This window comes from Pteronotus mesoamericanus, unplaced genomic scaffold (genome assembly GCF_021234165.1).
Source record: "Pteronotus mesoamericanus isolate MK-2021 breed Mesoamerican mustached bat unplaced genomic scaffold, CSHL_Meso_final contig_2, whole genome shotgun sequence".
Classification (NCBI taxonomy): Eukaryota; Metazoa; Chordata; class Mammalia; order Chiroptera; family Mormoopidae; genus Pteronotus; species Pteronotus mesoamericanus.
In genome coordinates, this window is record NW_026555084.1 from 13,070,184 (window position 1) to 13,084,406 (window position 14,223).

General features: G+C 46.2%; 1 protein-coding gene across 2 annotated transcripts in view; it reads right to left on the reverse strand.

Annotated features, from left to right (window-relative positions):
* The window catches only part of GRIA1 (glutamate ionotropic receptor AMPA type subunit 1), a 277,064-nt gene extending 269,565 nt beyond the window's left edge, over positions 1-7,499 (reverse strand). For both annotated transcript variants that reach the window (XM_054568140.1, XM_054568142.1), the window contains exons 1-2: positions 7,127-7,499; positions 4,019-4,156 (exon numbers count right to left, since the gene is read on the reverse strand). In XM_054568140.1, the coding sequence (XP_054424115.1) occupies positions 4,019-4,156; positions 7,127-7,208 (220 nt within the window). In that variant the 5' untranslated portion in view covers positions 7,209-7,499. The remainder of the gene's footprint in view (positions 1-4,018; positions 4,157-7,126) is intronic.
* Between the last annotated feature and the right edge of the window lie 6,724 nt (positions 7,500-14,223).

Consider the following 14,223-nt stretch of genomic DNA (forward strand, 5'->3'; position numbering starts at 1 on the left):
TGAATGACCATTGGGTAACTCCCTCTGTGGTAATCAAAAAATGGCAAGTGAGGGTCCTGCACCAAGTGCTGGCCCCAGGAGGTCAGAGCAGGGGGAACAGGCGAAGTGTTCCCCCGGCCCGGACACACTCACCTCCTGCGCCCCAGCGCCTCCCCTGCTCCTCCTGGAAAGCTGCTGCTTGCCACTGAAGCTCAGCCGAACCACCACCCTCTGAGAGGCCAGCCTCACTCCCTGCAAATCACGGCTGTAGCGCATACAGCATTACATTTTAATTTTCTGTTTACAGGACAGTCAGCCTTACAAGGAATAAGGTTCTCCGGAGCAGAGAGCATGTCTCCCTTTTGTCTGCATTTCTAATGCTTAACACCATGCTTGGGCTTGGTTAAAGGCTCAGAAATGCTTGCTCAGGGAATAGAAGACTCTTTAGATTAAAAAGTTTCTTTCTCAAAGTTTGATTCTCATACTAAATACTGCAGAATTCCCTTAGGGCCTGTTCTTGAATATTCTGATTCAGAAAGGCTAGAGTTCGCTCCTGAATTTTGCTTTAAACAAGCTCCCTTGGTGAATATTATATGCACTAAAGTTTGAGGACCTGTAGGCTAAGATGTAACCCCCCCACCCCTCAAAGGAAAGAGTCTGTGTCTTTCTTGGCCATTATATTCCTAACACTTGGCGTGAAGGAGGCATTTAGTATGTATTTGCTGAATGAATGGATGGATAAATGAATGAAATGGTAGGAATTAAATTGCATCAATGCTCCTCAGACTGCTAATAGAAAGCCCAATTAGTAGTCCATCTGTGCCTTTATTTATACTTACCATAAAGGCACCAAGATAAGATGAATGATCAGTAGCTACCATCTCTGGGGACAGGCTCCCCAGCACCTGCCCCTGTAGACTTGGGAAGGTGCTCGGAGGAGACCCCAAGGTATGGGGTTTGCTGATTCAATGACTTTCTCCCTTAATGATGTCAGGCAAGGGAGGCAAGAGAGTCTGAACACAGAGAAAATGCAAAACTCTCATCTTGGCAAGTGGAATTAGCAGTCTTCCACTTCCATGTCTTCTGCATCCGCTACCCTGTGACCCATTCTTTCTTTTTAATCCCCTGTTGCTAACACATTCAGTAGAAGTAGCTCCTGTTACACTTCTCCCTTCCTTTCTCCACCCTCTGGTGGAGGGATAATGAATAGCAAAATGCACAAGAAAACATCAAATGATGGCAAAAATTATGAAAATAGAAAGAGTTGGTTATTTTCTGGAGGTAAGACTGGGGCAGTTAAAGTTAACTACTAGTCCAGATTTCAAAATGCACCTGGTATTAAGTCTGAATAAGATTTGTTACTTGTTTTTGTTTTTTTTTTAATAAAAGATTAATTAATACATCTTCCCTTAAACCTCCATCCTCCCTTTGACATTTTTTAGTGAATTCAAATTAGGACAGATGTACAGTTTTCACAGACCAATGGACAACAGGAACATAGCCCCAGAAGGTTCCTGGCCACATGTGGAAGTTTATAGAGAATCTTGCAGGCAGCTTGGAAATTACAATGCCACTGTTACCACCCAAATTGCCCAGTGCCCGCTCTGATCTTGGAGCTAAAGAGAAGAAACTAAAGGCCTAAGCACAAGACAATGTTATTGCTTCTCAGGCGATCCCTTCAGCAGTGTCCCCTACTGGACTGTAAGCTGTTTGAGAGTAAGGGCCTTTTATCGTTTCTGTTTTTCCAATTTCCCTTGTAGTTCACAGATTGAAAAAAAAAAAAAACATTTAAAGGGTAAGCAAATTCACAGGCACCTATACACTGGTCTATGCCAGGAATCAAGTTCAAGAACCCAGATCTATTCATTCCAGGTTCACTAACTGCAGTGGATAATATTACCTGTATCCTATTTCAGTCTCCCCAATAAATGGCCAAGAACTCTATTAGAGATCAAGTCCTAGGTTGTTAAGATAACAGTATAGAGCACCACCTTTTGCCCCAGACCATTTCTTCCTATTTTTGTCTTTTATTATCTTGTCCTGTCAGTCAACATCTTAACACTAGGATAGGAGTTAACATCTCTTTCCAACAAGCTCTGCTGTAGGCAGTTCTCAGCAGTGCGAGTGCCAGCTATTTAGTCTCCTTGACTCCCTAAACAAATAATCCTTCTTGAGTAATGGGCCCTTTTGAGAGTGTGACAACAGCTATGGAGCCTCTCCCCAGGAAATAAATTAGCATATTCATATTAAAGCAAAAGATTATGTATAATCCCAGGTGGTTTTTAGATCCTCACACCCACACCTACCCAAATACCTTCCTCTAAACCCTATCAAAAGGAATGGGAGGTTGGCTGATAACCAAATACTGAAGATTAGTCTAGCTTTCCAAGGAGATGGTTTCACAGAACTACAAGTGAACAATTAAACTTCAGCTCTTCCCGTCTGGGTAGTGAGTAACACAGTAGCTAAATTTTTCAGTCTCAGCATTACTAAGTGGAGAACTGCTATTTCATTTATTCAGTGGGTCACCCCTGTGCAAAATCAACGCTGCAATTTGAATCACTGTAAGGTTTTCCTCTTAGGTGCTTTATCAGGCCACTGCCTTAGAAGACCTGGAAAACTCCCTTTTGCTTCTTTGGTAATCTCAATAAAATTGATCAGGTTACCATGGATTAGTAAGGAACAAGACCACCATTTACTTCCTGGGTGACCTTGGGCATGTTACATAACCTGTTGCAGCCTTAGTTGCCTCATCTCTAAAAGCGAACAGTGCTCTAACGGCTCCTGTGAGGATTAAATGAGCTAACACGTGAAAAGCAATTAGTGCATTATGCATAGGCCATAGTAGATGCTCAATAAACAGCAATGACTGTTACTATAATTGTTTATAAAAATACTTATAGTTCCTGACACACAGTAAGTCCTCAATAAATGGAGTCTGGTATAATTATGATTTTTGGAATTTGTGCCTACATTATCTTATAAATGGTCATAGGGATAGGGAGGATTCTGAATTCTCATTTTGAGCCTTCAAAGCCTGTTCTGTTCAAATCATTGAGAGCCCACCATGAGGAAATAAGGGAAAGAGATGAAGAAAATATGATCTGTGACTTCTAACACCCACAGCTTAGCCAAAGTCACCAAATCCACAGTGGGACACCAAACCTATGGTGCCAATTTAATCTAGTTTTGAATCTTAAATTGTTCTTGCCCATTCAGCTCACACTTCCATGCCATAATATCCCACATGAGCTTAATCCCTGGAGGGAATATGTCATCACTGATCAATTTTTATGCTGTCATGAAATGGCAATCATGCGACCACACAATTTCCTTTTCAGTCCTAGTCATCAGAAAAACTCAGAATGGTGTTTGTTGCCCACGTCTGACAATGCATTCAACCCAGATGTCAGTACTTTCTCTCTCCCTTCTTCTTCTTGAGATCACCTCTGTTCTGCATGAGGGTCAGAGTTTGCCCTACAAAATGTGTCTTAAGCAATCAGTCCCTTCAAAGCATTTGGAAATAATCAAGGCATTGATTTTTAAATAATTATCCATCATTTTCCAAAATGGGAAACCAGATATACAACTTCTCACATCCCCTTTCTTATGAAGCTACGGGGACATTTTCTTTTAACTTGTGGACAGGAAAAGGCTTAAGCATTGTAAACCATCTTCTCCAAGTCAGAATCTTTGATTCTATGTCTCTCAGAAGTTTCCTAAGTGCGAACTCTTTCAGCTGAACCAGAAAACCTCGGCAAGGCAGAGGGCACACCGTCACACCAGCACCCACCGTGCTGGCTGGCAAGTTAGCTGACAGTGAACGAGCAACCCTGTTCTATGAAGCATTGCAGGGTCTAAAATGCCAACTGATGGAATCACTCAAAAGGCTCTGGGCATTTTTCTTGGAAGGCTTTCTCCTATGAAGACAAATGACACAACTCAAGTCATTTTTTTGTAACACCATCACCTACCCACAGGCCCTCCTCTCATTGGTCGATCGCAGCCAGAAATCTCAGAAATAGAAGCAATTACTTACATCTATAGGTCATCTCAAAGCTGTCGCTGATGTTCACAATATCAATCTGGGGGAGGAGCTTTGGGGGCTCTGTGAGTTGCGACAAAGCAAATCTAAAAGCGGCATGTTCCTGTGACTGCTGGTTTGGAAATAATCCCCCTATGAGGAAAGAAAATGCAACATGATATCTGGGCTAGAGACAGGTTTAGTTCTTCATCGATCCTCCCCAGAAGGACCCTTTACTTCTCCCCATGTCAAACTCACTAGTCGTGGCCTTCAGTGGTGGGGATGAGAGTACAAATAGATGTAACTGGATGCTGAGCCTTAAACCTCTGTTGATGAGCTTTCATGGGACAAGGGCCTCTAACACACCACTCACTCTACCCAAACACTTGATTGTTCACCCCTCCACTCAGCTCAGGTCAGAGAAAACAGGAGACCTGTGCCATTTCTCTTTCTCCTCCCTTGTGTAAACCATGTAAGTAGCCTGGACTCTTGCATGCACATAGACCCTCGCTGTCTGATTTTTCCAGTATTGACCCCATTTCTTACCACAGAGCCTTAAAGAAAAAGTGCTAATATGTGACATGGTGAAATCCAGCTCTGGGGCCCTGGGGACTTCTCTAGCACTGTAACCATTGGCCTTGACACTTCTGGCCTTTGACCTGCTAGGAACTGCGCACAATTTAACTACCCTATCACATCTAAGGTTTATGATTCATTCCTCTGAAAACTCCTGATTTTATGCAAATAGTGTTTTGCTACTTCTTTCACACTCATGGTCCCAGCTACCTAGGAAGGGCTTGTTATGTAAGGGACTCCCATGGTGCGCATTTGCATGGTAGAATGTTGGGCTTCAAAGACCCGGGGGCTTAGAATGTCAAGAAGATATGAACATTCTATTCTAGAAAAAAGAACAACAAAAGTGTCTGTTGGGGCTCCACTTCCAAGAAACTAGAGGTCTTGGCTTACTTTTGTGTTTGCTGTGGACATGTAAATGAATGAAAATACATTCCTGTGAGTTAAAATCAGCTATTTGCAGAGGCTGCACTATAATGAATGTTTACATGGAAGTTTATCTCAGATCCCACAGGAATCATAGTCCCAATATCAAGCACTTCTAGTTTCTTAAAAAATGGGTACGTGTTTGTTTTTCAGAGCCAATCTCAGAGATCATACAAGGAGAATCAAGTACTACCTGCTGGCAGTGATATTTTTAGCATTTGTCCAACAATTTAATGTTTCAATCCATTATTTGAAAACAAAACATTGGTTATCTCCATTGAACAAGCAAGCTGGAGCTAAATATAATGAAAACTCTGCAGAGACGCATGAGCAGACGTATCATGGTTACCTCCATGCGTTTATCCCCACGGCACTGTACACAAATACACTTGGAGATAGCAGTCCACGTATCTCAAGACGAGCATTTCCAATCAGCAAAGCGCCAACGTAACATAATACTAAGTACTGACATAAGCAATGCTACACAGAAGAGCAAGTGATTTACACATGCACATACGCCTCCATTTTAAAGAGTAAAAACAAAAAACTCCTTTTGGATTCTTTTGCTTCCCCTGCCCCCACCCAGGTGACCACACCCCAAAAATATCCCAGCCCCTGCCTCCACCCCTGCAATGAATGGAAGAGAGGGGGTGGGGTGGGGTGGGTAAGCAGGCAGCTACAGGCTGGGCTTCCAGGGAAGTGCTTCCCTGGAGGCAGGAAGTTTTGTTTTGCGTGTAAGGCACTGACACACACACACACACACACAGACACACTTCAGGCTGTAGCTTAACAGGTGTCAGGAAACAAAGCAAGTGACTTTAGGGCTATTGCAGCCGCCCTCAGAGCCAGCCCTCGGAGGAGGCCAAAAGTGACCGGTGCTGCAGCACATGCGTGCCTGACAGAATGCCACCTGCACCCCATCCCCCCACAGACACACTCGCGCAAAGAACGCAAACGACCAGTGATGGGAACTTTCCCTAGTGTAGCCAGGTCCCTATCAGGGGAGAGAAAACAGACCCAAACCAACCAAGATGCCTCCAAGCCAAGCAGCTTGCTTGATTCCGGGTCACAGACAGCCCTGAGATGCAGGTCATACGGAATCCCCAAGCCCTTGTGGACACACGTTGTTCTTGATGTAATTGTTCCTGTTTGTTTTGCTTTCTCCCCATTATTATTAGGAGGAGCAATGTCTGTTGGCTTCCCCATAAATACAGGGAGAGTGCGGGTCCTTTTAGAAGCATGACAATGGGGAAGGGGAAATGGGGAACAAAAAGGCATGCAGCATGTTGAAACCTGGCTCCAAGTTGAGAGGATGGAGCCCAGGGCTGGGCAGAGCTAAGACGAGAGGGAGAGGGGCATGTGTAAATGTGTGTGTTTGTGTGTGTAAGAGGCAGACAATGTCTGTGTATGGAAAATCTAAGAGGAGGGGGCAGTTGAGGGTACAGGCTAGGAAGTTCCAGATCCCAGGAGTGGGGACCACCAGCTCAGCATGGCAGACAGCAGGGAGCAGACAGCTAGAAGGGTCCGGAGCAGGAAGAGAGCCCCCTGGACTTGGAGTGAGGGCCTTTAGGCATTATTTTGGTGGCTGCAATAAACCCAGCACCCTTTACTCCTTCACTCCTTATTTTAGAGGGTCTCTTTAGAGAGACATCCCCCAGCTGAGAAATCACTGCCACTCTGTTAAATATACATGTGCATATTTAATACATAATCATACACATAAATACACACCCCACATGTATTTATGTAAGTAAATGAAATCCGGCACCAACGACCAAGCAATGGAGTTAACTCCTTAAACACCCACCATTTCTTTCCTTGCTACAGCCTGATTATTTCTATTCCTCCAAAGCACTGCTTCCTCCATTTCACATGCTCACGCCTAAAGTGTGAGTGGTGTGTGGACCTGTGTTTGTATGTGTGTGTACACTTCCCCTCTGCTCCTCGTCCGACCAAGAGAAGCCCCCTCCCCATGCTGTGGCCCAAGTCTTTCTCCCATCACCGCACCACCGCTTTCAATAGCCACGCACAGCCTGTGGTGGGGGTGGGAGCCACAGATCGCCCCCCCCGCAAAAACCTGGCCAGACCCAGAGAGTCCCTCCCCAGGCTGCCCCTCTCACTCACCGATCTGGATATTGTTGGGGAAATTGGCACCTACTACCGCGCCTAGGAAACCGGTGCAGAAGAAGGCAAAAATGTGCTGCATATTCCTTTTTGCATTGGCGAAAAAGAAGCCCAGGTCCAATCATAGATTTGGTGTTTCCCCCCTTCCCTTTATTCCTCTCTCTGTTCTGCCTGTTCTTTTCCTCCTGCAGTTCCTTCCTTGCTTGCTTCCTTGCTTCCTTCCTTCCTTCCTTCCTTCCTTGCTTCCTTCTGGGAGGTTTGTGCTTCCCTTGGAATCTGAGCACTTAAACTGCAGCGTTAACACCAACTGACAGCCAGATTAACTGAGCACGGAAGAGAAGCCGTCCTCATGCTAGCTGGAGCGCTCGCTCCCCTCTCCTCTCCTCTCCTCTTCTCTCCTCTCGCAGCCTGCTTCCCTCTCCCTCCCTCGCTCGCGCTCCCTCGCGCTCCCCCTCACACTCACACAGGCAGCAAGCTGTGTGCTCAGACCCACCGAGCCAGCTCCGAGTTCCACAGCTGCCCTCCTCCCTGTCACCCCTGCCTCCTCCTCCCCTCACCTATCCTCCTCTCTGTGTGCCTGACGGGTGGGTGGGAGGTGGGTGAGGGAGTGTGATAGCAGGAGCTTGGTCCCAAAAGGGACAACGCCACTGCCCCTTTACCCGCCCCCACCTTCCCCAGCTCTCTGCCCCCTCCGGCAGCGCCAGAGTCAGGCAGATGCTCCTGGGAATGTGGGTTCAGCTGTAAGTCAGTAGGTGGCAGGGGGTCCCCGCAATAGTCCTCCATCCACCCGCTGCTTGATCTAGGTCACTTTTTCTAGGAGCGCTTGGGCTGTGCTGGATATATCTCCTGCACTCCACTGGCCCAATTATTCCTACAACTAATTCCTGAGGGAAGACCCTAGAAATCCCTCCTAGGAGCTTTAAATGAGAAAAAATGTTTTCCCTCCCTAATGGGAAGAATGACAGAAAGACAAACCAGAGGGTCCGCGGGGACAGGCAGGTGCCTCGACTTAGACGTTTGGTGGTCAGTGTCTGCTTTCACGAGTGGAATTGGTGGTCTCTCAATTCCTAGGCATTGAAATGGGCCCCCTTCCCTGCTCCCTGCATTCCACAGGAGGCTATAGCATCAGAATGTGTGGGTGGGCCACGCAGGCGAACTGATACTTCCACAGAGCAATTACATGAGTCATTTTGCAGGGATTCTTGTGAGAGGACGCAGGATTCGTGCTGCTTTTCTGGGTGCTGGTCACTCTCGCGTAAACTGGAAGTCCACAGACCCTCCTGGACAGGGGCTTCCACTGCAATAACCTGCAGCGGGAATAACTGTGTTCAGGGAAATCGTGTGGGTTGCGGAGTGGCAGCCACTGACAGCCACAGCACTTTACCATGTCTGAAGCAACTTCACAGCATTATCCCACCCTCTCCTCACACCTGCGAAGTGACCCTTATTTTACAGGTGAAAAAGGTGTGGTTCCAGGGATTAAATCTTAAAGACATAAACCTACTAAGAGACAGTCTGGACCCTCAGGCCCCGTATAGGGTCCAACCTATGAACTTTAACATTCTGGGCATTGCCAGTGGACCCACACACTGTCCTGATCTGAACTCCCTCCTGACAGATGCTAATCCTGGAAAGAAAAGCTCACCTTTCCTCCATTAGAAAGAGGGAGAACACCCCCAATTTTGCTTTGGCACTTGACTAGGCCATTTTATCCAAAACTCACTGTCCTTCGCCAATGCTGCATAATCTCACACACTTGCAGGACAGCTCGGAGGGCTGGGATTTGCAAAAAATATCTGACCATCTTCGATAGAGCCCCCAAACTAAGAATGCATAGAGGTCAGGTGCTTTTTAATTTCCTATGTACTTTCACATATATTGATTAACTCAAGTGATTTTTAAAGCTTATGTTTATTTATTTACCATGTGCCGGGCACCATGCTAAGCAATGTGTAGGCATCATTTACTTGTGCAGTAACCCTTGTGGTAGGTCATCTAATCCCCATTTTATAGTTAAAGAAACTGAGGCCTGAAATGTATGCAAGTTTCTACTACTAACAAGGAAGAGAATGGGGATTTGAACACAGGAAATTCTATCAGACCCAAAGTCTTAACTCTTAGGCTCTAATAGCAGACAGCACTGGGCAGAAACATTCTAGAGGAGCGTAAACATCCGCCTGGGGAGGTGGGAGAACGGATCACCTGTGAGGTCCCTGCTGCCAGGAGAAGTCTGTGATGCAATGATGCCATCTTAAAATATAATTTCTCCACTTGCATTTTTTGTCTCTTACTATTTTGAATGGTATCTGGGGAATCTTTTAAGATCTCTGAGCTTTATGCCTGGTAATAATAATAATAATTAGGCTGTCACTGTAAGCTTCACACTTCTCTGTCACCTTTCAGAGGAAGAGCGCAAAGCCCTTTACAAGAATTAATTAGCAAAACCTCAACACCCACCTGGAACAGGCAAGACTTGTTTTGCTTGCGTTGGGGGAGAGGGGCTTCAAGGAGTCAAAAGCATGCATTTTCTATGATTATTATAAATCATACAGTCAGATGGATTTTCCTAAAATATAACCCTATGTTATTGCCCTGCTCAAATACGGTCAGTGACTCCCTGTGGCCTATTAATATGTATATAATTGTTCAATGATTAAATGGACGTGGAGGTTATACACTTCATGCTGGGGCATCTAGGTCTAAGTACATTTAGGTTCAAATACTTATCTTTAGAATTCTCTTCAGATGTTGGTGGAGAAGCTATTCTGTATCCGACAGGGTACCAGGTGCTGGGAAATATGGAAAGGAATCAGATGTGCTCTCCACCTCAAGGCAGGTGACTGTGGTAGAAGAGAAAGACAGATGAACCCAGTCATGCAAAGCAGACTGCGACACGTGCTCTAATAGAGATGTAAACACAACACAGGGGAGCTAAGGAGGAAGCAACCAATACGTCTGCCTGTGGCTGTCTGTGGGGACACAGCAGGGCTCCGTAAGAGCTGAGCCACGAAAGAGGACGCTACAGGCAGAAAATGAAGGCCCAGGAAAGAGACGCAAACCAAGGGAAGAAAGCCTGCAAGGGCCGAAGGCAGGAGAAGGAGCCACATGTGGTGCAGATGATGGGGCAGGGTGGAGAACATAGAACCCAGGAGCCCGTCAGGGTCAGGATTTGACAGCCACTGAATTCCTGGCAGGCAATTCAGGAGAGCCTGAATGGAGAGCCTGAATGGAGAGCCACGGGCTAGTTTTCAGTGTGACGGTTCCGTGACTGGGAATGTGTGTGAGAAAGAAGAGACTGACCTCAGCTCCCAAGATGAGGACTACATACCATACACCCCCCTAGGTAACCCATTCTGATACCGTCCTTCATTGGTTCCCCACATTGTCACTCCGTAGAGCTTCCAGTCCTACTCTCCGTCCCCAATACCTGTCTGGGAAAGTTTGACTGTTCACAGCCTGTTGTGACTGATGGCAACAGGTAGATGGCTTGTTGTGATTTACACAGCATTTGCACATCCGTTGTTTGTTTCATCCTCCCAACAACCCTGCAAAGGCAGGAATTAGAACCTACTTTACACAGGAGGTGAGACTCAGAGTGGTAGGTGGTTAGCTTAAGACAAGGGCTCTCAACTGGTGATGAATTTCTCCCCCCGGGGGTATTTGGCAATGTCTGCAGACACTTTTGGTTGTCACACCTGGGGAGATGCTACTAGCACGTAGTGTGTAGAGGCCAAGGATGCTGCTTAACATTCTGCAATATACAAGACAGCCCCCACCACAAAGAATTATCTGGTCCAAAACACCAATATTGCTGAGATCAAAATACCTTTCTTAAAAGGACATAGCAAATGGCCCACGAGGAAGTAGATACCAGGGCTCCTCTCCACTGGATTACATTGAAGAAAAACTAGGTTCATCTTCTTTCAAGACATTTCATATTTTAGAATGGTAGACCTGAAGATGAGTGTCCCTTGAAATCCAGGTGAATGGTATGATGGAGGGACTCCAGGCAGTGGACAGGCCAGAGGAAAAGCCCTCCTCATTGTGCTCCGGAGATGGTGTGGCCCCTCAGATCATTTAGGACCTATCCCAGTCCATATCTTTGGCATAATTTAAGTTCCATTGCCATGTAGCCAAAATAATCTAAGATATATTTATTTGGCTTTGGTTTTACACCACAAGTCAAGGAGAAGGGTGTTGGGCAGGGATTTCAAACCCAAATGCCTCCTTGGGCCAAGCAGAGGAATGAATGACGTGAGCTGAGTGGGAGAGACGGCAGCGAGGACAAAGGGGACTAGAAGGCAGGCACCCTGTCTGAGGGTGGAGGACGAGGCCTCAGTGGCAGCTGATAGTAGCCCCAGTGTCGTCAGATCTTCTGATTTATTTTTCAAGAGAAAGCAGAAATATGGACTTTAATTTTAATTTTAATATTAAGAGTATCTTCATTGCAAGGACCAGGAAAGAACAGAGGGGAGTATCTCTGGGCTTGATCTGGCCCATAGGCCCCTTAGTGCAGTTCTGGCTCCATAAAAGGCCAGAAACAGAGTCCAACCACCTGCCCCAATATCATCTCAGGGGACAGGCCCATTTTGTCTCTGGGCCTCCATTTCCTCACCCATAAAATGACAAGAATAGATTAGGTGATGGCGATGCACTGTTCTGGCTCTGACACCCGGTGGGTCCATCTGACTGCACGGACCTGGGCAAGGAGGAGGAAGGACAAGGGCTCAGGTCTGGGAGGCCTGTGCCCTCTGCCTCCCGTTGCCTGTGGCATGGCATTGGCAGCAGGCCCCTTCCCCGCCCTGGCTCACGTCTCCCATCTACAGACCCCGGGCTTGTACCAAGGTCTCTTTTGGCTTGAACATTTTAGGCTTCTGGCGTGAAACAGTTCAAGGGGGAGGGGAAGCCATCAAGCTGATGATCTGAGAACAGATCGCTGACTGCTAACAAGTTGGCAGAAAACCCTCAGTCAGAGAGAGGGTGCCTCTGTGGCTGTGGAAAGGCCCTGTTTTAAAAGATGTAGGAAAAAAAATAATATTTTTCATGTTTTTAGCCCAATCCCTACAGAAGTTTCCCGAAATACTCCACAGACTGTGTGTGGTGAGGACACTACCCCAAACAATGTAATCACCCACCCTGCAGGTCTGCCAGGTTTAACAGCATTGTCTATCCTTTTTTTTTTTTCCTTCTTTTTCTTCCAGCCTTGCCCCTCCCTTCTCACACAAATGACAGCATTTTCATAAGCCCTCAGCATTACTGGGTAATTAGGGAGCAGTGCAAGTTCTGGAAAACACCCTGGGGCAGGATCAATGCCTGAAAAAAAGAAAAAAGGTCTATTTCAGGGGGAAACTCCTACGCAGCACCATCATTTCTGGTAGACATTGGAGGCAGTGACTGCTCCTCCAGACCAGGGGCGCCCTCAGAAAGGCCAGCTGGGCAGCACTGATGAGGGTGCCGTCCCCACTGCGTGCACAATTTCGGGTGAGCCACGTAATGCTTTTGTCTCAGTGTCTGGCCTGGAAAATGGCAGGAGGCCCGCTGCGCGGACCGGCCTGAGGATTAATGGAACGTGGTGTGCGAGGCCCCGCAAGACCGCAGGTACACGGTCAGGGCTCCACCGCCTGTTACCGTATGGAGATGTGGGGTGACGTTGTTATTCTTTTAGAATATAATCTCCAGTATACCTTTTGTTGCTTTTGTCTTCTAGTGCTTTTATTTTTTTTTCTTAAAATTAAGTATAGTTGGTATATACAATAATATTAATAATATTACTTTCAGGTGTGCAGTATAGTGGTCCAACATTTTTATACCTTGCCATGTGAGGTCACCTCACTAATTCTGAAAATCATCTGTCACTGCACAAACGTATCACAATATCATTGACTATGTTCCCCTTCATCTTTTTTACCCATCCCCCCATCCCCTTCCCTCTGGAAACCATCCCTTGGGTCTCTGTTTCTATGAGTCTGTTTTTGTTTTGTTTCATTTTGTTTGTTTATAGATTCCACATACACGTGAAACCATACGGTATTTGTCTTTCTCTGTCTGACTTATTTCACTTAGCATTATTCTTGCCTAGTGGTTGGAGTCCAGATTCATCCTGGCACCGGGGGCCTTCCATGTGGTTTCCATCTACTTCTGAGATCTCCTCCTGCAGTTCAGTTTGCCAGCCTTCTGAGAAATCTGTCAGCTCCCTGCCCCCTATTCCATCAGGAATATACAAACTTCTGATTCTACCGTCCTCCGACCTGCTCTGCCCTCATTTCTCCCATCTCCTTAAATGACACCTACGTTCACCTAGTTGTCAAGCTAAGCGCTCCACACCCAACCCATCAACCAATTCTATGCACTGTACTTTCTGAATACAGCCGGAGTCTGACCACTTTCTGCTGCCTCGCCACTCCAGGTCGTTCTTGCCATGCTCATCTCTCATCTGACCCACAGCAAACCTTACCAACTTTATTTCCACTCTGTTTCTTTCCCCGCCCCACCACCATGGCAACATAATTTGTTCCCGGCATAGGGCATAGTGGCCAGGATGAAACATTTATAAACAGAACAAAAGTCAGGTTCTGTCACTCCCCAGCTGTAAAATATCCAGGAGCTTTGTTCACACTTAGAATAAAATCCCAAACCCGGCTGCCAGCTGCCTCTTCAGCCCCGTTTCCTGCCCCCTCTTCCCTTGTTCATGCTACTCCAGTCCCATTGGCTTTCTGGCTGTTCTTTGCACACACTAAACACCATCCTGTCTCAGGGCCTTTGTACTTGCTCTTTTTTTTTTTTTTGCCTGGGAAGCTCCTCCCACAGAAATCTACATTGCTTCCTCTCTCACTTCATTCAGACTTCTGTTCAAAATCTCCAAAATCTGAAATGGCACCTTACCCCCTGCCATGATTGTCATTTCCCTAACCCTGCTTTATTTTTCTTTGCAGTGTTTATTATTACTTAAATACACTATATATTTATTTGTTAAGCATTTGACCCATTACTAGAATGTATCTTATTTATTCTAGTGCTATGGAGACTGTCTAACACAAAGTAGGTTCTCTGTAAATACTTGTTAAAATAATGAACGGATGACCTTTATCCACCCCCTG